Here is a 20,535-nt window from a genome sequence, read left to right on the forward strand (position 1 = left end):
GTTTTGCTTGCTGCCTGACCCTGGCAGGAGATACCTACGTGGGGACATTTCCCAAGGCCAAACATCTGGCCTCCAGCAAGTGGCTGAAAATGGGAAATTCCCAGTTATGTCTGGCTGCAAAATTTCTGAAAAAAAAAAAACCCCATCCTTTTGATTTGGTAGAATTAACTGTACCCACATTGCTGGGGAAGGAGGTGGCGTGATGGAGCGTCTGCCTCCTGTCAGCTGCAAAGGCAAAACTGAAAGTATTTTATCCCACACTAAAATATCATTCAAGAAAACCTCAGAAGTTCCCAGGAAACACTGAGAAAATAAAGCAAATTTCTTGCATGCTGAAATCTGGTGGAGCAGCAGAAGAAACCCCAGCACAGCAGCTGCCCGCAGCCTCCCCTCCGCCTGATCTCCCAGGCTCTGGCCTTGCTGAACACCCTGGACTTTAGCTTCTGCCATTGCTCATTTAGCTCGCAATAAATTTAAAGCTTTATTTATTACCAGGGTTTCATTTTCCTGAAGGCTGTGAGCAACTACCCGCCACCAGGGACTGCTTGTCACTCTTATTTATAGCCTCGTGGCTGACGGATGGGACTGTGAGGATGTGCTTGGCTTCTCGGGCCAAGGTTGGATCCATCAGCTCATCAGTAACGGCACAGAGGAGGTACGTGCTCGTGCTGCGTCAGCATCAATGCTGAAAGCAGGGGATTTAAAGACTGTACACTGCTGCTTGCAACTCCAGGAGGCTGGAGAGCCTGGAAAAGGACCTGGTTTTGGAGAAAGTCTGAAGATCCCATCTCCCAGCACCTGGGGACACAGTCGTCAACCCCCCCAAAGAAGGATGCTGCAACGATCAGGGTTCAAGAAGAGGGGAATAAGTGATTGCATCCAGCAAATTAAATGCTAGCTGTGCCCGGAGTCCCCGCTGTGCCCAGGGATCAAGTGCCCGGTGCATGTCACCTACCTTGTGTCCTTTTGGTCCAGGGTCTCCTTTCATGCCCTTCAGCCCTGGGATGCCCTAAGAGAGAAACAACGCAGTACCACATCACTCTGCAGCTGAGCTGCTCCCGTCAGCTCCCTGGCAAGGAGAGCCTTGCCACAGCCGAGTGCCGCCAGGATTCTGAGAATTTCAGGCAGTTTTAGAAACTTTGAGGAATATTCTCATTGTATCTTTGATTTTTGCTCTCAGGAGGATCCCTCAGCAAACCCCATTATAAATGCAGTTCAGGTCGCAGAACATCCCAGCTTGCTTTTGTGAAGTTCCCAAAGCCGGGATTTTTGTTTTAAATAGAGAAAAAATTTCCAGTAATTAAAAAAAAAAAAGAGTAGGGTTTTTTTGGCCAATGCTGGCTGCTGCAGCGCAGCTGGTCCCTCCAGCCACGGCAGTTCTCTAGGAACATGGGCACAGTCCTCTACAAGTGCTCAGCACTGCCAAGCATCAGACGCTTAACTGGAAGGGAAGTATTTGGCCTCTAGAACAACATATTGGAAATTATGTGATTTGCCTGACTGCACACACACTGCTGGGAAGCTAATTTGGGAGGAGAAGGCAAGATGAGGTGGATGAACGATGGATGGATGAAACACCTAGAAACTTCACTTGTTTTAAATGGGTCCCTGTTTTGGCTGTCAGCAGAGCTGGGTTGCACAGTGGTACCTGCGGGGCCCAAACAGTGAGCGGCTGGCACCCCAAAACTTCCAAGCTAATACTCACGTAGGGTCCTTGGGGGCCCTGGGGTCCTTCCAACCCCTCATCACCTGGGTAGCCCTGAAATGCAAAAGCAAGAGACTGGCTGGTGTGCCCAGCGGTGCGGTGTGAGAGCAAGGCAGGAGCGATGCCCCGGTGCCTCTTGCAGGGAGAACAGCCCACAGGGGCTGGGGGTGCAGGAGACCCTCTCCTTGGGCTGGAAGGAACTGGGGACACAGAGCCCTTCAGCTACGCAATACCCCTATATTGGCTTATCCTTTTCTAAGCCGGGGGCTCGGGCAGGTGGGAGCACCCCCCGGCTCAGGAGCACCCCTGAGCTGCCAGGGTGCCAAAGCAGCCCTCACCCCAGCAGGGCAAAGCCAACCTACCTTGGGTCCCCGGGGACCTCTCGGGGGCCGGTGGCCCACCTTGCCTCGCTTGCCCTGGGAACAACAGATTAAAGACTCATGAGCGATTGAACCCTGTTAAAAGCACTAAGCCAGCCGCCCCACATCCCCCTCGCTGCCCCCCCCAGGGATGCTGAGCCCCCAAGCAACCCCGGGCCCCTCTGCAAGAGCCCCGTGGGCTCCAAGCAGCAGCCCCATGCCTCCCACCACTCTCCATGGGGAAAACGCTACCATTTACCCGTCTGCCAGCTTCTCCGGGGACCCCTTCTTCTCCTTCATGCCCCACATCGCCCTGGGGGAAGAAGATATGGGAGATGTGGGTCACCAGCAGCCCGGCCACATCCCGGACCAGGACTGGGGAAAAGGGGCTGCTGCCTGCATGGAGATGGGGACAGAGCTCACCAGGCACTGTGGGACCCTGGGCATGGACACCAAGGCCATGGTGCAGAGCTGGCCAGTGAAGGGGAGGTCCCCTGTCCCCCCTCAAGGGGGCCTGAGCCAGGATAGAGGCAGCCCTGTGGGGCTGCGGGGGCCTGAGCTGGGGACACCTGCCAGCCCCTCACCCAAAAACCAGCCAAGGCAGCCCAAGGGCATCTAAGGGCTCTGTGTTTGCCAAGCACCAAGGAGCAGTTGCCTTTACAGCAGGGAGAAACAGGTCCCCCCTGGGGCGATTCCCCCTGGTTTCTCTCCATGGACCACAGTGGGGTTGACCAGCTCAGGCTTGGCCACCCCACGCCTAGTAGCTGGTCCCCTTCAGGTGCCATCTGCAGAGGAGGATTTCAGAGGTACCTTTTCTCCTTTGTGACCTTTCCGCCCTTTAGGACCGGCTTGTCCTGGAGACCCCTAAAATCCGAAAGGAGAAGGAAACCCCTCCGTAAGGATGCTGCACCAGGGATGTCCCCTCCTGGCCTCCCTCCCTGCTCTTGCCACAGAATGCACAGGAGGAGGCTCTAAGCTGAAGTCTTCATTTGAGATTTTTTCTCCCTCTCTGGAGCAGGCTGGGCAGAGCGGTGCCATGGGGGTGTTTCAGCAGGAGCAGGAGATGCTGCCCATGAGGGACCTCACTGCAGCTGGGAAATCCCAGCATCCCACTGCCTGTGCCAGGGAGAACCAGTGGGGCTCCATCCCACTCCTCACCGTTTGCCCTGGTTTTCCTGGCTTGCCCGGCTCCCCTTTTGCACCTGCCAGGCCCTAGGAAGGAAAACAAAAATCAACCCAACTCTGAAAAATAAGCTCCAGGGTTATTCACCCAAATCCCAGGCAGGCTGTCAGAGCGGCGCAGACCCGGCCTGTGAGAAAAGCCAGAGACAGAGAAGTGGGGCAGCAGAGGAACCCACTCACCTCGGTGCCGCTCAGCCCCATGGCTCCAGCTTCGCCCGGTGGCCCGAGAGGACCCTGAGTTCGTTTGGGGACAAAACATGAGGCTGGCATCGCCTCCGGCTTATTTGGGGGAAGGCAGGAGGGCGAGTACGAAGCCAGCTGCTTTGCCCTGGGGTCTGGACTGGGGTTGTCCCCCCCAGGGACCTCTGGTGCCAGAGCTGTGCCGAGGAGAGTCACCCTGCAGGGATGTCCCCTGCCTGTCCCCTTCCCCATGGCAGAGAGGAGTTACCTGCCGGCCTGGCTCTCCCTTGGCGCCCGCCACTCCTCTGGCTCCTTCGTGCCCAGTGTAGCCCCAGAGCCCAGGGGCACCCACCGGCCCCCGGGCACCCGCTGCGCCCTGCAGTGCACAGAGACAGGGGCACTGGTTACATCCCAGCCCAACCCCATCTGGAGCAGGGTCCGAGCAGCCGTCCCTTGAGGGGCTTCAACTACACCGAACGTCGGCTCTCACTGTCTGCTTTGCAAATCTAACTGGAGTTTATTCCGCATCCCGCCTTCTCCCAGCAAAGGCAATCGTCTGAGTTAAGGACGTCTTGCCTGCGCAGAGTGGGACTGCAATGTGGGAAAACTGGGATGCAAATGGAATTTATTCTGCAGCTGAGTGCAGGGCATCAGTAACACATCTGTGGCTCTGTGCATGTCAGGACCATGACCACAAAATGCATCTCAGGGCAGCACCAGTGCTCCTGAGCACAGGGTGGTTCCTGAAGCACTCTGACCTTACAGACACCTGCAGACTTGCTCCGTGAAAGCAGAGGAGGGGAAAATAAATGCCCTGGACCTGCCTCAGGCAGACTCTGACAGCTGAGTGTTAATTGCACAACCGCTGTGGCTCTTTTGCACAGTTTTTAATAGCTGTATTAAAATGCCTTTATGGAGCTTTGGCTCTAGGGAAACCAAGGAAATGATGACTCAGTTACAAAGCCATCGCAGGCAGGACCCAGGAGACACAGCTCAGCGCTCGGGCTGGCAGAGCTCACTTTGTGGCCACCCCAAGGGTGAGACACAGCCCCAGCCCCAGGCTCTGCTGCTCCATCACAAGATGCCACCAAACCTCTTTCCCAGGGAAGTCTTGCAGGGGTAGGGCCGGTACTCACCGCTGAACCAGGCTTGCCACGATCTCCCTTGACTCCATCATCTCCAGCGAGTCCCTGGGGTGACGTTGGGGATTTAGAATAAGCCCGTCATCACCACGTGCTTCGCGCTCAGGCCCTCTGCAGGTATTTTAAGCATCCTCTCCCTCGTACCACGTTCAGCTGACCAAGGCATGTGCCTAGGCAGCACCTGGGTACCACATGGGAGTGGACGTGATGCGATAGCAGGAGCGGATCTTCTACAAGGCATTCCTGGGTGCCAGACTGAAATGGTCTGCTTTTTGGGGTGGGGGCATGTAAGTACCTCCTGGGAGTCAGTGCCAAGATGTGAGGTGTTAAAAACCCCTCCTCACTCCTGAGCCCCCTGGCCTGGGCAGTTAAGGGGCAATAAATCCTTTGGCTTTGGTTTGTATTGGAAATGGTGAAGCACTGGGGAAGCCTTTGGCAGCTCCCGGCTCTACAAGATCCCAGGCATCAGTACCTCTAATCCAGCAGCACCAGTGGGTCCGTCCATGCCTTGTGGCCCTGGATCTCCCTGGGGAAGAAGGTGAAACAGCTCTGTCCCCAGAAAACCCCTTCCTTGCCTCGTTGACTTTGGATCTCAGGCAACAAGGCAGGGAGTCTCTCATGGCAGGTCCCCCAGGTCACCAGCCTGCCCAGGTCTGACCCAGCTCCTCCACCGCAGCCAACACCACGCCATCCCCCACCAGCCAGAGGCAGAAAGCAGGGCTTGGGAAAAGACCAGAAAAGGGTATTTCACACAGAAATGAAAGGTTGGAGCCATCACCCCACCATACCTTCACTCCCTCGGGACCATCGAGCCCAGGAGGACCTCGGAGACCCGTCCCACCCTGTTCAGGGCACAAGCAAAGGAGCCCCATTGATTCAACCCTGCCCAGCACTCCCAGTCACACACACATCCCCCGGCCAGGTCCGTGATCAGCCAAAATGGGAGGAGGGACATGATTTGACTTACAAACCGTCCTCTGGCTCCAGCAAGTCCCGCAGCTCCAGTGACACCAACCTGACCCTGGAACACAAAGGGAGACGTGCTCAGCAGGGTCCCAGCCTGGCCAGGGGACAGGAGGCTGGAGTTTGGCCAGAGGCACTATTAGCCCAGACTGCCCTGCCAATCCAAACTGTCCTTTTGTGCTAAACAAGACCCAATTTTGTAGTCATGCCCATGAGACATAAAACTCTCTAATTATGGGGATTTGCCAATTTCTAGTATTTTCTGCAGCTCCTGGAGCCCAAGGTTTCCTGCGGGGGGTGGTGAGCCCCCCTCCTCGGCACCCAGCACTCAACTGCCAGCCTGGGGGGATGCTGGGAGCCTGGTGGGCTGAGGCAGCCCCTCTCTGTACTTGCCAGCAAACCTTCTTGGCCCTTCTCTCCTTTATGGCCTTTTTCTCCAATTTCCCCTGTAGCAGCTCCCGGGCCAGGCGCTCCAGGGAGGCCCCTGAGGCCAGCGTCACCCTGCTCAGGGATGGAGACACAGGTGTCACCACAAAGAAGAAGAAAAAGGAGTAGCAATTAAATGAGCTTCTGCAGGGAGACGACGTGTTTCACCCTCTCACTGGGTGCCGCAGACAGAAGTTCACCCTAGGGTGCTCAGGAAGGGTGCTGATGCCAGGTCTGAGCCCTGCATCTCCAGTGGTCCTCAGCCACGGGGACACCCCTGTCCTGCTTCTGGCCCCACCACGGCAAATGGAGCAGAAGAGGCTGAGCAGGCTATGGGTGTTCCTGAGGTGCTGCAAGGAGGGACAAAGTTAGAGGCACTCCTCACCTTCTGTCCCTGCAATCCTGGCTCGCCTGGGTCTCCAGCATCACCAGCATCACCCTGCCCAAAGGGGAAATACTGGCATCAGGTGCAGTGGCTGCTCCCCAGCCCCATCCCAGGGTGGGTTAAAAGCTGAGCTCTGACTTCCACAGGCTTCTCCACCGTCCTCTGGCTGGGATTTTGGTGCTGGGTAAGGGATGGCTCTGCAGCTTCGCCTGCGCCGGGAGGTTACCCCCAGCTGTGACCCATGCTAGCCCAAAAGCAAGTGAGGACAAAATGCTGACCACAGCCAAACAGCACCTCGCCCAGCAAGGGGACTCCAAAGCATCAGCCCCCTCCTTCCCCAGGGGCATCTCAGCCTGTCTGTTGTCCAGAGCCAGTGCACCGGGCGGCACACCTTTCCCATCCCCATCTTGTCCCCATCCCCTGGCAGAGGATGCCGGCGGGCAGCAGTGACCGCCGTGGTGTCAGCCAGCACACGTACCTCCTTTCCTTGCTCCCCGGGCCTCCCCAGCAGTCCCTCTGGCCCATCGTCCCCTGGCTCCCCAGGATCCCCTCTGATGCCCGGAGCTCCGTGAGTTCCTGCCTCTCCCTGGACAGGATGAAGACAACCAGGATTATTCTTGGCTGTCTTTTCCAGCTGACCCTGGCTCTGCCCTCCATCATTTCTCACCATACAGCCACCCTAGTTTTCCTTGTACCAGGTACCCAAGCTTTGAGGGGACCTGAAGACCCCAACCATGCCCAGCAACATGAATCCCCCAGGCATGAGCGTGCTGGGGGACGATTTAAAAAAGCCCCAGGTGGATTTAAGTGCCCGCCTGCCCCTGCAGCAGCAGGGCCAGGCAAACCCAGCGCTGCCGGCGGTATCACCCCCAGCACCCAGCAGGAACTGACCTGCTCGCCTTTAGGCCCCAGCTGACCCTCTGCTCCCGGTGGTCCCGGTGGTCCCTGGGGAGAAAACACACAGCCCAGCCCTAGTACAGCTCATTTACCCCACATTGCACAAAGCCTTTGGCTCAGCTAATGCAGACACAGCTTTAACCTTCTGGGTTACTTGAGGATCAGCAACTTCCTCCCTTCATTTCCCATTCCTGGAGAAGGCACGTGGGGAGAGGCAGGCTGGAGCAGCCCCAACCGAGGGAAGGACAGGGTTCCCCAGCTGACATACCTGCTCACCATCCAGCCCGCTGATGCCACCTTCCCCGGGATCACCCACATCACCCTGCCAGAGGACACAGACATTAGGACAGGCAGCCATGGTGGTTCTCCATACAGGTCCCCCGCAGACCCCACTGCCCTGGACACCCAGCATTTGCAGGAGGGCTTGCAAGGCTCTTCTCCCATCTCGCACCAGACACATAAATCCCTATCCCACTGGCCAAAGCCAGTGGCCAAACTGGGAGGAGTCTTTGTCCCTACAGCCCTGGGGAGGAAACCCCACTTCGGGCAAGCGGAGCGAGCCCAAGGCTCTGCCTGCCTGGGCAGCACCTGACTCACGGGGCTGGCAAGGGGAATGAAATCACCTTCTCTGTCCTTACCTTCTCTCCTCTCATCCCTGAAGGCCCTTCAGGTCCATTTGGACCTTCCCGGCCCTGAAAACAAACAACCCTTATCAGCAGCAATGCTTTGCCTTAACTCAGGAGGCCTTTGCAGCTTCTGAGTGGGGGTCTGGGATGCCCCTGCATGCCACATCCCCACGGGCAGAGAAGCCACGCACCAGCTTCTCTTTTCCTTCCCTTCCTGCAGGTGCTTTAGGGAGATCCCCAAAAGTGTTGCACCAGGAAAATTGTTGGACCCTGTCCTGCTGGCTGTGTTGGGCATTGATTGAAGGAACCCCATCTGCACTCACCGGGTACCCCGATGGGCCAGCAGCACCAGCCGCTCCAGGAGCCCCTCTTTCTCCTGCCGACCCAGGCTTCCCAGGGATGCCGTCCAGCCCTCGCGTGCCAGGAATGCCCTGCAAGGCCAAAAGGCCACTTAGGCATCCCAAAACGTAGTGCAGGGTGCAGCTCCGGGGAGGGCAATGCCAGTGGGAGCCCCGTGCCTGAAGCTGTTGGGCCACCACAGGGTCTGCAAGGTACCACCTGCACCTGGTGGGTACCAGTGCCTCATCACTGCAGGTGGAGGAGGGCACTGCACCCCGTACCCAACTTGTCACCACCCAGCCACCCATGCAGGGTTTGGGTCATTCTCTGTCCCACAACAAGCCAGGGGACAAAGCTGCCTCCAGAGTGGGCACCTGTCTTTCATCCCATCAGACATCACCCAGCTTCAGCCTACAGAGCATCTCTGTAGGCTGCAGTTCTCCCACTTACAGGCAGCCCTGGAAGCCCTCGAGGACCTGGGTCTCCCACTCTGCCCTGAAACAAGAAGGATGCTCAGCAGCATGGTCATGGCAAGAAGGCACAGGGGACCCCAAGCAGGGTGAGGCTTTGCTTGGACAATCGCTGTGTGCCTGGGCCACCTCAATGGTGTCCATACAGCATCAGGACAAAACCAAGCCAGCAACAAACAGGACCAGGGTCCTGCCTGCTCATGCAAAAGGGTCCAGGATTCATGCTGCTAATGCTGTAGATAGCACATGGTATATATTGTGGAGTATTGCATATCTGCAGGAGACCACAGCAGAGGGGGCAGAGCAAGCCAGGCACACGGGGAGCACGGGGAGCCCTACCTGGGAGCCGGGAGCACCTCGTGGACCAGGGGGACCTGGCAGGGCCTGGGGGGGAGAGCACCATCAGAGCCCCACACTGCAGCCCTCACTGCTCTCCTCTCCCCAGTTTAGCCCCTTGATGCCAATGGCAAAGATTTCCCGTTTTCCCATACCCAGCCCAGCAACGGTGACTTGCTCAGTGCTTCTCCAGTGGGGCTGGAGCTGCCCAGGATGGCAGCAAACGGCACTCACCTTGGGACCAGCTTTTCCTGGAAATCCCGGTGGGCCTTGGGCTCCCATTTCTCCCTGTTAGGAGGCAAGAAATATTTCCTTTCCTCTGTATGTTTTAATGCAATAACCTCTTAAGGGGAAAAAAAAGCCCCAAAACTCCAAAACAACAGCTGCCTGGCATCTCACAAGCCACAGGATTTTGGACAGATGAAGTGCTGGAGAACCATCAGTTTGCCCAATGTGAGAGCCAGCTCTAGCTGTTCTCCTCCTGCCAGCCCTGCAACCTCCCTGGCATGGCTGATGGAGACTGTTCGCAGACACCACCCAAACCCATCCATTGGGTTCAACAGCCCAACCCAAAAATGTCTCCAAAGCCTGGATTTCCCACCCCAGCGCATCCCCTAACTGCTGTGCCAGATTTCCCAGCCCTACCTTGTCTCCCCTGCGCCCCGGCCTCCCGCGGTCACCGGCAGGTCCTGGGTAGCCCTGGGGAGAGCACAGCGTTAGGAGGCAGCTGGGGCTGCCCAACATCTCCGGGGTTTTGGGAGAAGGCAGCTGCTGAGGCTGAGCTCTTGCCCAAGGAGAGGCAGGACCCTGGGCACCACAGGAGCCCTGGCAGGACTGTGAGTGCCTGGCTGGAGGCAGCTGGGATAGCCGCTGCCTACGGGCAGGCAGGCAGCACCGTACCCCCCTCCGCAGGCAGGTCTACCACTTACATAGGTGCCAACAGGTCCCTGCGGCCCCTCGGAGCCAGGCTTCCCAGGCAGCCCCTGCCAGGCAAGATGAGGGCATTAACAAACCTCTGCTCCTGGGGTGCGGGCAGGCATCTTCCTATCCTTTGTGTCCACATCTGAAACCAAGGGGATCCCCCCAGGTCTCCCCACGGCAGCCAAGAGCCTCTCAGGGCTGTTCACCACCACCACTGCTCCAACCAGCCCCCCGGCATGCTTATGGCCCCCCCAAGCCCCAGCTCTCACCTTTGGGCCCAGGGAACCCAGGTCTCCGTCAGGTCCAGGTTTTCCCAGAGACCCCTTTGGAAATATTTGGGGAGGAGGTGTCAGTCAAAAGGCTGAGATGAGACAAGCCCTGCCGAGCCACTGCTGCTGCCCGTGTGCTTATGGACAGGCATGACCTGGTCCAAACTGGGTTGCTGGGGACAAACTCTGCCACTGTGGCCCATCCTGGTGGCTCCTGCACACCAGCACCCCAAGGCTGGCTCTCTGGCAGGGCTGCCACTGGGGAAGGTGACGATACTTGCTCTCAGGGTCATCACCAAGCCCAGCTGCGAGCAGGTTCTCAGGGAGGAGCTCTTCCAGCTGCAGGAGCTGCTCTGGGTCTCCATCCCAGTAGGCAAGGACACGGGACTGTCCTCTCTGAACCTGTACCACTCATTTCCACCTGGGGTGGAGCAAACACTTTGATCTCCTCCCAGGACCCAGGACCACGCTGCTATTCAGCCACCCAGGTGTGAAGGGTCCCCACAGAGACCCCACTAGGGTCGGGGAAGCTGCAAAGTCCCTTGGGCAGGCCGATTCCTTGGGGAAATTATTCTGCTCTTCCATAGCCCCAGCTATTTCTGCCACTGAGGCTTTTTTAATGTTTTTTTAACAATAAGTTAAGATCAGCTCCTACAGACGCCCTGATCCCCTGCCAGTTCCCAAGGAGGGAAACTCACATATCCCCCACCAGTGGGGCCAGCCCTGCTGAATTCCCACCTAAGAAAATGCAGAGTTCATGCAGAAGGAACGTTTTTCTTTTTTCCTTACTATCGATCCAGGAGGTCCTGTGTGCCCGCGGCCCCCCTGCAAGCCAGCAAAACCCTGGAGAAAAGGGCAGAAGATGAGCGATGGAGGGAAGGCAGAAGTAGGAGGCATGGAGAGGCTCTCCCCTGGCAGTGCGTGGTCCAAGACCAACCCAAACCAGAGTGCAGCGCCTGGGGCCAGGCGCAGACGAATGGCTCAGCCTGCTGAAGGTAGCGCTGGTGCTTTCCACTTCAAACCAGCTTTTTGGTTTCTCGTTGTTGAAGCACTGCAGCTGTGTGTGTACACGCACACAACACCCACACTGCATCTAGACAGTGCTGTGCAATGCTAACAGTAAATTCAGAGGTGCGTCTCTTTGACCCAGAGCAGAATATTTTTCATATTTTGTTTTGAGGGAAGTGCCAGATTTATTTATTTTTTCTTTTGCATTTCAGAGCAAAGGTAAACAAATATTAGAAATCCTGCAGAAGGGAAAGCTTGCCGCCAGCCCAGGACTTGCTGCTGGACCTGTTTTGGATAGCAGTGCCAGGGATGAGAAATCATTTTGCAATAGCCAGTTCTTAAATGCACTGCCCCATTCCCTGTCCTTCACCCTTCAGCATGATTCTCAGCAGATCCCTGCCTGCAGCTGCACCCAGAGGAGCACCCTCTGGCTGGTCTCGCTCCATCAGGGCCACCCACCACCTATGCCCCATCCCATGGACATGCTTTTGAGGCACATCTCCAAGGGTAGAGAGCCAAGCAGAGGGGAAGAAAGACAGAAATTGGACAGCTGTGCAGCTCTACTCACCGGTGGTCCCCTCCTGCCCGGGCTGCCCATGGTCCCTGGGGAACCCTGCAGGACAAGGCAGGTGATGATGAGGATGGGGAGGCAGAGGCAGCCTCTCCCAGTCCCACCATGCCAGCCCAGAGCCAGCTGATGCACATCATGGCAAGGCCCAATATGGTGTCAAGGTCTTGACCCACATGGCCATGGGGGTGGTGAGGTTGGGAAGTCCCCCCCTCCATGGGGCTCAGCTCCCCTTCTTGATACAACCCACCGCCCCAGCCCTCACCCGCAGTCAAGTACAGAGTGTAGGATGGGAACCTGTGTACCAGGCTTTCCTTCTGCGCCTTCTGCTCCCGGGATGCCCCGTGAGCCCTGGAAGGAGAGTCTCATATCAGGAAAGCAGAGCCTGGTGGCAGGGTGCCCCCATCAAGGGGTCATCCAGCCCCAGAGCCTCCCTCCGGTGTTAAAAGGTGGCAAATCAGTGGTGGCACGGTCCCCAGGGTGCTCGTTTGGTCTGTATCGAGCCATGGGTTTGTTAGTGCACAGCTCATCCCTGCACAGCTCCTGCAGCTCCTCCCTGTTCCATCCCACCTTTGGATGCAATTGCTGGGAAATAACATGACTGTGGGAGGAAACCCATTCCCACCGTGAACACCTCGACCATGTTTTTTCCCCCTCTTCCCCAGCTATTTATTCTTGGCTCCTTCACCAAACACGACTCTGAATAACAGAGTTTTCTTAAAAAGTTGTTATTTCCTGAATTTTCTATGCTCAGGGTTAAGAGGGAAGTTGTCATGTTGGGCAGGTGGTTTGTCAAAACACTTCACGCAACGTGCAAAAGCCTGGGGACGTGCTCGTCCCCAACTTATCCTGTGCAAATTCCCAAGCAGAGCCCAACCCTCCGATCTGGCTGCATCCCGGGATGCTGCTCCCCAAGAGCTGGCTTCCCCGACCCAGTGCTGACGGCACCATGCACCAGCACAGGGACACAGGTCATCTGCTACTTACAGGCAGCCCAGGGACGCCAACCAGCCCACGCTGACCCACGCGGCCCTGGAAAACAGCAAGCATTAAGAAAAGCATCCTTCTGCCAGGAATAAAGTGGCAGATTTGGAGGCAAAGCTGGTGCTTGAAGATGCCCCGGCTCAGCCCCAGCACATCCAAAGGCACCCAGCGAGGGGTCTCCAAGGTTGTTTCAATCTCCCACGGCCAAAGATGCTACAAGTACCAGCACCCCATTAGTTACCCGGGCTCCCCGTGGTCCTGGGCTTCCCTTCAGGCCATCAGGTCCTCGGCCTCCCTAAAATTCACACAAAGGGAAACAGAGTCATTTTAGGCAACCCTGCAGGTCTCCCCAGCCCCTCCATCCTGGCGAGCGCTGAGGGGACTCATCCAGCCTCTGCCACGTTGGCAGGTCAGTGCACGGCCATAGCAGGTGCACGGATGCCATGGATGGGGAGGGGGGCCAAGAGGCTGGGGACCCTCCCCAGGGGAGCATTGCGATGCTGTCCCTTGGGTGCTGGGACACGTGCTGGAGCTCACAGGCAGGGTGGCCGCATCCCTGCCCTCCACGCGAGGATGAGGGCAGCCCGTAGGAAACCGGGGGATGCAGCAGAAAATGCCGGTGCTGACCTTGGGTCCCTCACTGCTGTTCAGCCCTGCTGGGCCGATCTGGCCTTCTTCCCCCTGCCAGGAGAGAGGAGAGGAGTCGGCCAGGGCAAATGCAGCCTCTGATCCTCTGTCTGCTCCCCCAGCCGCGGCAGCCACCATCCCCCTGCCTCGTGTAGGGGAGAAACGCAGGGACCATGGCCGGAGGTGACGTTAATTAAATGGCAATGTGACCTGGGGCACCAGTCGAGCTTCGGGGTGGGGATGGAGACTTTCCCCGTCCCCCAGGATTATAAAATTGGCCAGAAAAATAAAAGCTCGACGGGTTCAGTGTTGGCCCAAAACAGCACAGTTGAATATTTCTGTTTCCTGCTGATCAAATTAAAAGCAATTCAAAGGACTGATGTGCCGAGGCTCCTGCCTGCTCAGTTACAGCCCCAGCAGGGCAGGCACAGCCTGGGCCCCTGCTCCAGACCGATGCGTGTGACGGCAGCACTGCTTGGCTGGGTGGAAAAGGCACTGCCTGGCAGCGAGATGAGTCGTTCTGCGTCTCCATCTCTTGGAGAGGTGGGAGGATGCGTTTCTCATCCTGAAAAGCAAATGTGAGAGCAAATCCAGGCAGGCATCCCAAAAGCCCTCCGAGGGGGAGGGCATCACACTCAGGGGGATGCTGCAGAGCAGAAAGGTGGGTGGGAAAATATAATCCCGTCTCCCGAGAAGCTGGAAACCACTAGAGATAAGCAGCCAGCCTGGCTTCAGTTCCCAGGTTGAAATATCGATCTGCAGCTGGGTTCATCCGTCCTGACAGCTCGCTCAGATCACACACTGCAGGAAAAAGCCCTTTAAAAATTGTGCCTTGTTTCTGTGGTTCCTTGAGCGCTGCTGTGCTTGGCTCTTGGGAGCTGGCGAGGGTCGTGGCCGGGCAGCGTAGCGGGCGAGAAGCAGGGCAGCTGGCTGGGCAACCGCAGCCCTCCGGAGCTGCCAGCACAGGCTCCAGGAGGCAGGGAGCCCAGTTCAAGAGAGTGATCTGTGAACCCTGTGCTCTCAAAATACCTGCGAAGGGTGCTGACCTGGTGCAGGGACTCAGCAGGAACCCTGCAAAGATGCTTGGGCAGAGGCAGCTGGGGAGGGCTACCCTCGGACCTGCTGGAAACCCTCTGCCTAAACCCGCTCTCTCCTCGCATCGCTGAACCCACCAGCTAATTTCGGGTCATTGATGGGGGCACAGCCGGAGGGGTTTGCAGCAGCTGAGTCAAAGCTCTGTTGGTGCCAAGTGCTGCGGCGCTGGGGGCACCTGTGACCCCGAGGATGGGGGCTTTGAGCAAAGCTCCCCGCAGCCGAGCAGGGGCCAGCGGAGCCCGAGCAGCACAGAGGGAGATGCCGTTAGAGGGCTCCCTGAGCCCGCACCAGTTCCCACCGCCCCAAGGAGCGAGGAAATACCAGTACTGCTGCCAGGTGGGCTTTTGTCTGGGGACAGCCCAGTGCCTTCAGCCCGCAGGAGGAGGAAGAGGCAGCACAGGGTGGCAGAGATGCCTGGAATGCCGGAGGGGAGCTGGGATTAGGCAGTGGGAGAGAGGGAACCTGGAAATCTGCGGTGCCTGCACCAGCGACACTGCAACGCATGGCTCTTGGGCAGGCACCAAGGCATGCTGCCCATCGCCCGGGCTCAGGAGCAGGCACGAGTGCTCACCCTGGGCAGGGCTGGGGCAAGACAGCACTGCCCACACTGCCTGCATCCCTCAGGGCTGTCCCTTCCCCACACCACCCACCTCATGGCATAACACTGGGCGCACAGGTATCCCACCACACGACACCCCGCACCAGCAGCGGCACTTACATCTGGTCCTCGGGGCCCTGCTGCTCCTCGGGGGCCGGGAAAGCCCTGCAAGCCGACCTGGCCCCGAGTCCCTGGGGGCCCTTTTGCTCCTTGTGCTCCCCGTGGACCCTTGGAGGAATAAGACGCAGCATGTCACAGCAGGGCTTGCAAACAGGAGGGACAGACAGTGCCTGGGGCTTCCCGACCCGCAGGCAAGAACCCCCTGGAGAGCCCATCGCTTGCTGCCCCGGCTCTCTGCACACCCAGCCTTTGGCATGGGGCCACTCTGGGTGAACACCCCACGACCCCCCCTCTGAGAGCATCCCTGGGGCACCAACAATGGGGCAATATAACATTTTTAAACAGCCAAAGCAAGACGGAGCAGGGAAGGATGGATCAAGGGCGGCAGCGTGGTGGGATCAAGCACAGCCTGAGCTGCCCAGCTGTCACAGTCCCTGAAAGCAAATGCCCCTGGGTCCCTGGACATCCACACCACCCATCCACCAGCTGGAAAATAGCACATTTGAACAACAGAAGAGGAAGGAGCTCGATGAATCTTCCCGCAAGCCTGGGTACATGGTACCTTGTCTCCTTTGGTTCCCAGGTCTCCCTTGGCTCCATCTGGACCTCGACAGCCCTGCAAGAGCAGCAGAGGTGGAGGGTACCCTCAGAAAAACACATTATGCCACTCTTTACAACCAAAGCATGCTATGATCCAATTTTGGTATCAAAGAAAGTTAGTTTTGCCCAATTTTGATCAGGGCTTTCCTCCTGATGGGCCTTTTGGAGCTGGGAGCAGGTACATGCTGTATCTGCTCCTCATGGCAAGGGGGCTCCAGAGCTTCTGGGTTCAACCACCACCGAACCGTTAGTGCCCCCAGCACCCCATGCCAATCCCAGCCCCAGCTCCCTGGCAGGTAGGATGCCTGCAGCAGCCGGTGGTGGCACCCCAGCTGCACTGTCCTGATAGCAGCACAGTGATAACCGGCACCTTGTCCTCATTACTGTGTTCCTTAACACAGGCTAAAGCATTCCCACTTCCCTTGTGCCTCCCCAAAGCAGATGATATCTTAGGTCATGCTGCCATGTCTGAAAGCTCCTCTTATTACAGCAAGGTGAGCCCAAGTGCAGCTCTGCCTTCCCAAACAACTGCAGTTGCCACCTATTCAAATGTCAAGTCCAAACACAGGCAAAGAACATAAAGCTGGTGCTTTGGACTGCTCTAACACGGCTCTCCTGCATCCCAAGCAGGAATGGCATGGGTGCTGTCACTCACCCACTCTCCTTGGGTGCCTTTTGAACCTGGCAGGCCAATAAACCCCTTCAGAGAGACAGACAAAATGCAAGTTAAAAAATAAACAAACCACAAAGGAAAATATCACATGCACTCATGGAGGCTGATGACCCTCCCACACTACAGGGATGGGAAGACACTGATAAATGGGAGACACCAGTTTAGCTCTACAGAGTTGCTGCTGATGCTGCCATGGTGGGATTTGCTCCCCAACAGGGACCAGGGGATGCCTAAGCCCTCCCAAGGCTGCCCCTACCCACACAGCAGCCCCCAGCACGAGGACGAGATCCTTCTTAGCTTCCAAAATGCACCACCCACATCCCACCCTGCATCCGTCATCCCTTTTGCAAGCACCAGTTTTCAGCTCTGCATGTCAGGGTTTCAGCACGAGAAGCAAATGCGCCAAGGGCTGTGCTCAGGTGGGTCACTGTGGGTCAGGCAGGAGGAAGGCCAGGCTGCCCTGGCCCCCTTACCCTTTGGAAAGGGCAGCTCAGCACCCAAACCCCTTGGGAAAAGGGGTGCACCTAGTTGTGCACCAGGGAAGGGATAGGCAGGGTTGGGGCATCTCTGCTGATAAATCCATAGGAAAAAAAATAAATAAAATCAAGGTCCCTGCAAGCAGCAGAGTCAGAGGAGCTTTGGAGTTTGGAGATGATAAGCATGGCCATAGGGACGTGGCCATCATCCCCACCAGCCCTTGTGCCACAAACCCTGCGGGAAGCTGGGGGTGGCAGGGGGGAGCAGGGCATTCCCCTGCAGTGCTTTGGGGGGCTGTGAGGGGAAGGATGAGAGCACCTCGCACTCAGCCACCCGCTCCCATGGACTTACCCCAGGGCCCTCCTGTCCTGGCTGTCCCCTCAGCCCGGGGACACCGTCTGCGCCCTGCAAGAGGAGTGCTGGCATCGGTTCATGCCACACTGGGCAGAGAGCACCCAGCCCCACCGTGTCCCCTCCCCGGCGCTGCCAGGGACCTCCAGGCTTCATTTGTGAGGTCTGCTGCAAGCACTGCCCCCCTCTCCCCTCCGAAAGCCGGGGCAGAGACTCGTCACCCCACCTCTCAGGTCCCTCCAGGGAAAGCCCTCAAGCCCGGGCTTCATCCCCACCAAGGTCAAAGCGAGCCAGCAAGAAGCTCTTACGGTGTCTCCTTTGGGACCAGCAGATCCCTCCATCCCAGCTGGGCCCTGGGGAAAAGCAAAGGTGGGAGGACGTTTGGGAGAAGAGGGATGCTGCTCACTGTCCTGCTCTGCGGATGAGACCCCAGCCCATAGGAACCCTGCCCAGCCCCCCAGGAGCTGCCTGTCACATCCCAGGGACTGTCCCCCCATCAGCTCACCCTTCCCTTTGCCCCCCCCGCCTGCACGTCCTGCCCAGAGCAGGGGCTGCAGCCAGCAGCCTGCCCACGGGACACGGCCCTTCCCACCCACCAGCTCCCGGGTGGCCATAAAGACCCGCAGGGTCAAGGACATCGCAACCATTTGCAAAGCACATGGGGGACAAGTCCCAGCAGCTCCTTCCTCGCTCAGCAAGCGCATGGAGGGGGGGGACACCCACACCTTGGAGACGTGGTGGGCTCTGAGCCAGGACGGCACCCGCTTACCTGCGTACCCCTGGGGCCAGGGGGGCCGCGTCTCCCCTGCAAGCCCTGCGGTCCCTGCAAAGCAGCGGGGGACGAGGAGCTGCTGTTAGAATCAAATCCCTGCACACATCGTGCAAAGCCTGCAGTGCAAAACCTCTCCTGGGAAATATAGCACTGCTGAGGAGCTCCAGGGGTCCCAGCTGGCCAGTGTGATGGGACCCCCCTACCACTGCAAGGGACACAGAAAGGATTCCCACCCCTGTCTCAGCCTCTTTGCAGACTTTGGGGTGGGTTGAGATCACAGCCCAGCTGCAGGAGACCCCTCTGGGCTGGGTGACCCTCAGGACACCCTCCTCTCCCGGCTCCCCCACCAGCTCTCCCAAGACACCCCATGACCATGAGGTTTGCTCGTCCCCCGGTGCAGGTGCCTACCAACGTACCTTGGGGCCCCGGGGCCCGGGCAAGCCAGGAGGGCCCATTTCTCCCTGGGGAGAGAGCAGGGAAGGGACAGGGTGAGTGCAGTGGCCAGAAAATCCCGAATAGCAAAGGAGGGGAACCGGGCAGACCCACCTGAGAGCCGTTGACGCCTTGGCATCCGACAGATCCCGGCTGGCCTGGCTCTCCCTGCAACATGAGAGTGTGCTCAGCCCTACGGCCACATGCACCGTGCCGGAGATGGGACGGGGTCCCCCTGGCATCTCCCATGGCAGCAGAGGCAGCCCTGGGCTAGTGGGGATGCTGGGGAGGGCTTTACTGGTGTGCGTGAGTTTTAACACCACTTGTCCTTTTGCATTTTTTTGCTGCTACCAGGAGGCTGCATTGTAAGCAGACACATCCTTTTCAGGTGTAAATCAGCACAAGGGATGAAACTAGGCAGGACATCATGGCATGTCCCAGCCTGCCCATGGTGGTCCTGCTCTGCTCTTGCTGCAAGCCAGAAGGCAGCAGCTCCCCCAGCCCAGCCACCGCCTGCGTTTTAGCAGCGGTTTGAACCGAAAAGCTGCAACTTACCATAGGGCCGGCAGGGCCTGGGGGACCCACTGAGCCACCTTCTCCCTAGAGCAGGAGAGAACAGATGCCATTTTTCTAGCCTGTTTTGCTTTGATTCTCTCCTTTTAGTCTTCACAACCCAAATTCCCCCTTTTCTTCACATCAAGCATCAGCTACTTGATGTCTCTTTGAAGAGCTACCTGGCCAGCCCCTGGCTCCCCAGCTCCCTTCGTGTTGGAGCATGCTTCCATGCACCACCACCAAACCACTTCAATTTTCCTTTTAAATCCTCTGCAAAGCTTTCCCTGGGTAGGATGCCTCCCAAAGATGTGGCAGCAGTTAAGCTATCAGTGTGCTGAGAGCAGCATGGAAAAACCCAGGTGCTGTCAGCGTGGGATTCATCTCAACTGAAGGTGGTCACCTAAAATAAACCTCAATGCAATGTGCTCTGCAAAGGCTCATTTCTCTTCATCACCAGCTGGGAGAATGAGCTGGGATGCAAATGTCCACTTGGGAGATGTTGGAGGCGAGGGGAGGCTCCTGTCCCCAACATGCAGAGGGACAATGTGCCTGGTTGCTCTGGGGCAGCATCCCCATTAACAAGAGCCACCTCCAGGACAAAGGCACAGTTGTAGTTTGGGTCCAGCTCTCAGAAAAAAAAAGTTAGACAAGGATTTTGTAAGAGCGAACCACAAAGCGGTGCCAGTGATCTGCAAAGCCCAACTCCTTCCTCCTTAGACCCATCTTTCCAGTGGGGAGCAGCAGGCTCCTGCACCTCTCCGGGGAGGGCTGGTGACACAGAGAAAGCAAAACCACTCACCTCCGGCCCCACGGGACCCTGGAAGCCTGTCACACCCTTCAGACCCGACATCCCCTGGGAGAGAAGCCAGGAGCGGTGTGTCAGCGAGGTGCCCGCCCCGAGGTGCTCACCCCAAGGTGGCGGCAGCCTTTGTCCCTTGTCTTGCAGGAGGATTGGGGAAAACACAGAGACCACGAGGGCTTTGCCCAAAGCCAGGAGAATGTAGGCTGGAGCCAGGGATGGAGCTCAGGGCCATTGCAGAGAAGCAAAGGGGTTGGCCCAGGAAAGGGGATGGAGGGAAGGAACAATCCCAGCACGGCAGGGCGAGACACCCCCGCCTTCCCAGTTAACTCACGTGAAGCCCAGCAGGACCTGGAAGGCCATTTTCTCCCTTCACCCCCTGGAAAAGCCAAGAGCAGCCTGAGCGATGGAAGAGAACATGATCTGGGGCTGGGGGGCCGTGGCAGGGAAGGAGCAACCCCCTGCCCGACCCAGGCAGGGCTGCGAAGAGCAAGGACAGGCACCCTCACCTTCACTCCCTTCTCTCCTTTCTCCCCAACTGGTCCAGGGTCACCCAAGAAACCCTGAAATGGGAACAACAAGAACTTGTGAGCCGCAGCTGGGCCATCAGGAGTTGAAACGTGGCTGCTGCGCCCCAAAGGACTGTTGGTGTGGTGCAGGGGGATGGGGACCCTCA

General features: G+C 57.9%; 1 protein-coding gene across 4 annotated transcripts in view; it reads right to left on the reverse strand.

The window, feature by feature from the left end:
• Positions 1–20,535, reverse strand: part of LOC128154655 (collagen alpha-1(I) chain-like) — a 98,186-nt gene that overhangs the window by 3,415 nt on the left and 74,236 nt on the right. For 2 of the 4 annotated variants that reach the window (XM_052815582.1, XM_052815586.1), the window contains 43 exons: positions 20,369–20,422; positions 20,194–20,238; positions 19,860–19,913; positions 19,061–19,105; positions 18,620–18,673; positions 18,490–18,534; positions 18,071–18,124; positions 17,610–17,654; positions 17,302–17,355; positions 16,456–16,500; positions 15,763–15,816; positions 15,201–15,308; positions 13,388–13,441; positions 13,002–13,055; positions 12,764–12,808; positions 12,074–12,127; positions 11,777–11,821; positions 10,990–11,043; positions 10,201–10,254; positions 9,940–9,993; positions 9,656–9,709; positions 9,245–9,298; positions 9,014–9,058; positions 8,655–8,699; positions 8,189–8,296; positions 7,878–7,931; positions 7,508–7,561; positions 7,234–7,287; positions 6,821–6,928; positions 6,343–6,396; positions 5,925–6,032; positions 5,536–5,589; positions 5,357–5,410; positions 5,041–5,094; positions 4,563–4,616; positions 3,695–3,802; positions 3,427–3,480; positions 3,223–3,276; positions 2,875–2,928; positions 2,324–2,377; positions 2,068–2,121; positions 1,706–1,759; positions 956–1,009 (listed from right to left, as the gene is read on the reverse strand). In XM_052815582.1, the coding sequence (XP_052671542.1) occupies positions 956–1,009; positions 1,706–1,759; positions 2,068–2,121; positions 2,324–2,377; positions 2,875–2,928; positions 3,223–3,276; positions 3,427–3,480; positions 3,695–3,802; positions 4,563–4,616; positions 5,041–5,094; positions 5,357–5,410; positions 5,536–5,589; positions 5,925–6,032; positions 6,343–6,396; positions 6,821–6,928; positions 7,234–7,287; positions 7,508–7,561; positions 7,878–7,931; positions 8,189–8,296; positions 8,655–8,699; positions 9,014–9,058; positions 9,245–9,298; positions 9,656–9,709; positions 9,940–9,993; positions 10,201–10,254; positions 10,990–11,043; positions 11,777–11,821; positions 12,074–12,127; positions 12,764–12,808; positions 13,002–13,055; positions 13,388–13,441; positions 15,201–15,308; positions 15,763–15,816; positions 16,456–16,500; positions 17,302–17,355; positions 17,610–17,654; positions 18,071–18,124; positions 18,490–18,534; positions 18,620–18,673; positions 19,061–19,105; positions 19,860–19,913; positions 20,194–20,238; positions 20,369–20,422 (2,511 nt within the window). The remainder of the gene's footprint in view (positions 1–955; positions 1,010–1,705; positions 1,760–2,067; positions 2,122–2,323; positions 2,378–2,874; positions 2,929–3,222; positions 3,277–3,426; positions 3,481–3,694; positions 3,803–4,562; positions 4,617–5,040; positions 5,095–5,356; positions 5,411–5,535; positions 5,590–5,924; positions 6,033–6,342; positions 6,397–6,820; positions 6,929–7,233; positions 7,288–7,507; positions 7,562–7,877; positions 7,932–8,188; positions 8,297–8,654; positions 8,700–9,013; positions 9,059–9,244; positions 9,299–9,655; positions 9,710–9,939; positions 9,994–10,200; positions 10,255–10,989; positions 11,044–11,776; positions 11,822–12,073; positions 12,128–12,763; positions 12,809–13,001; positions 13,056–13,387; positions 13,442–15,200; positions 15,309–15,762; positions 15,817–16,455; positions 16,501–17,301; positions 17,356–17,609; positions 17,655–18,070; positions 18,125–18,489; positions 18,535–18,619; positions 18,674–19,060; positions 19,106–19,859; positions 19,914–20,193; positions 20,239–20,368; positions 20,423–20,535) is intronic. The other 2 variants (XM_052815584.1, XM_052815585.1) reach the window with 2 other exon arrangements.

This window comes from Harpia harpyja, chromosome 19, assembly GCF_026419915.1.
Source record: "Harpia harpyja isolate bHarHar1 chromosome 19, bHarHar1 primary haplotype, whole genome shotgun sequence".
NCBI classification, from domain to species: domain Eukaryota; kingdom Metazoa; phylum Chordata; class Aves; order Accipitriformes; family Accipitridae; genus Harpia; species Harpia harpyja.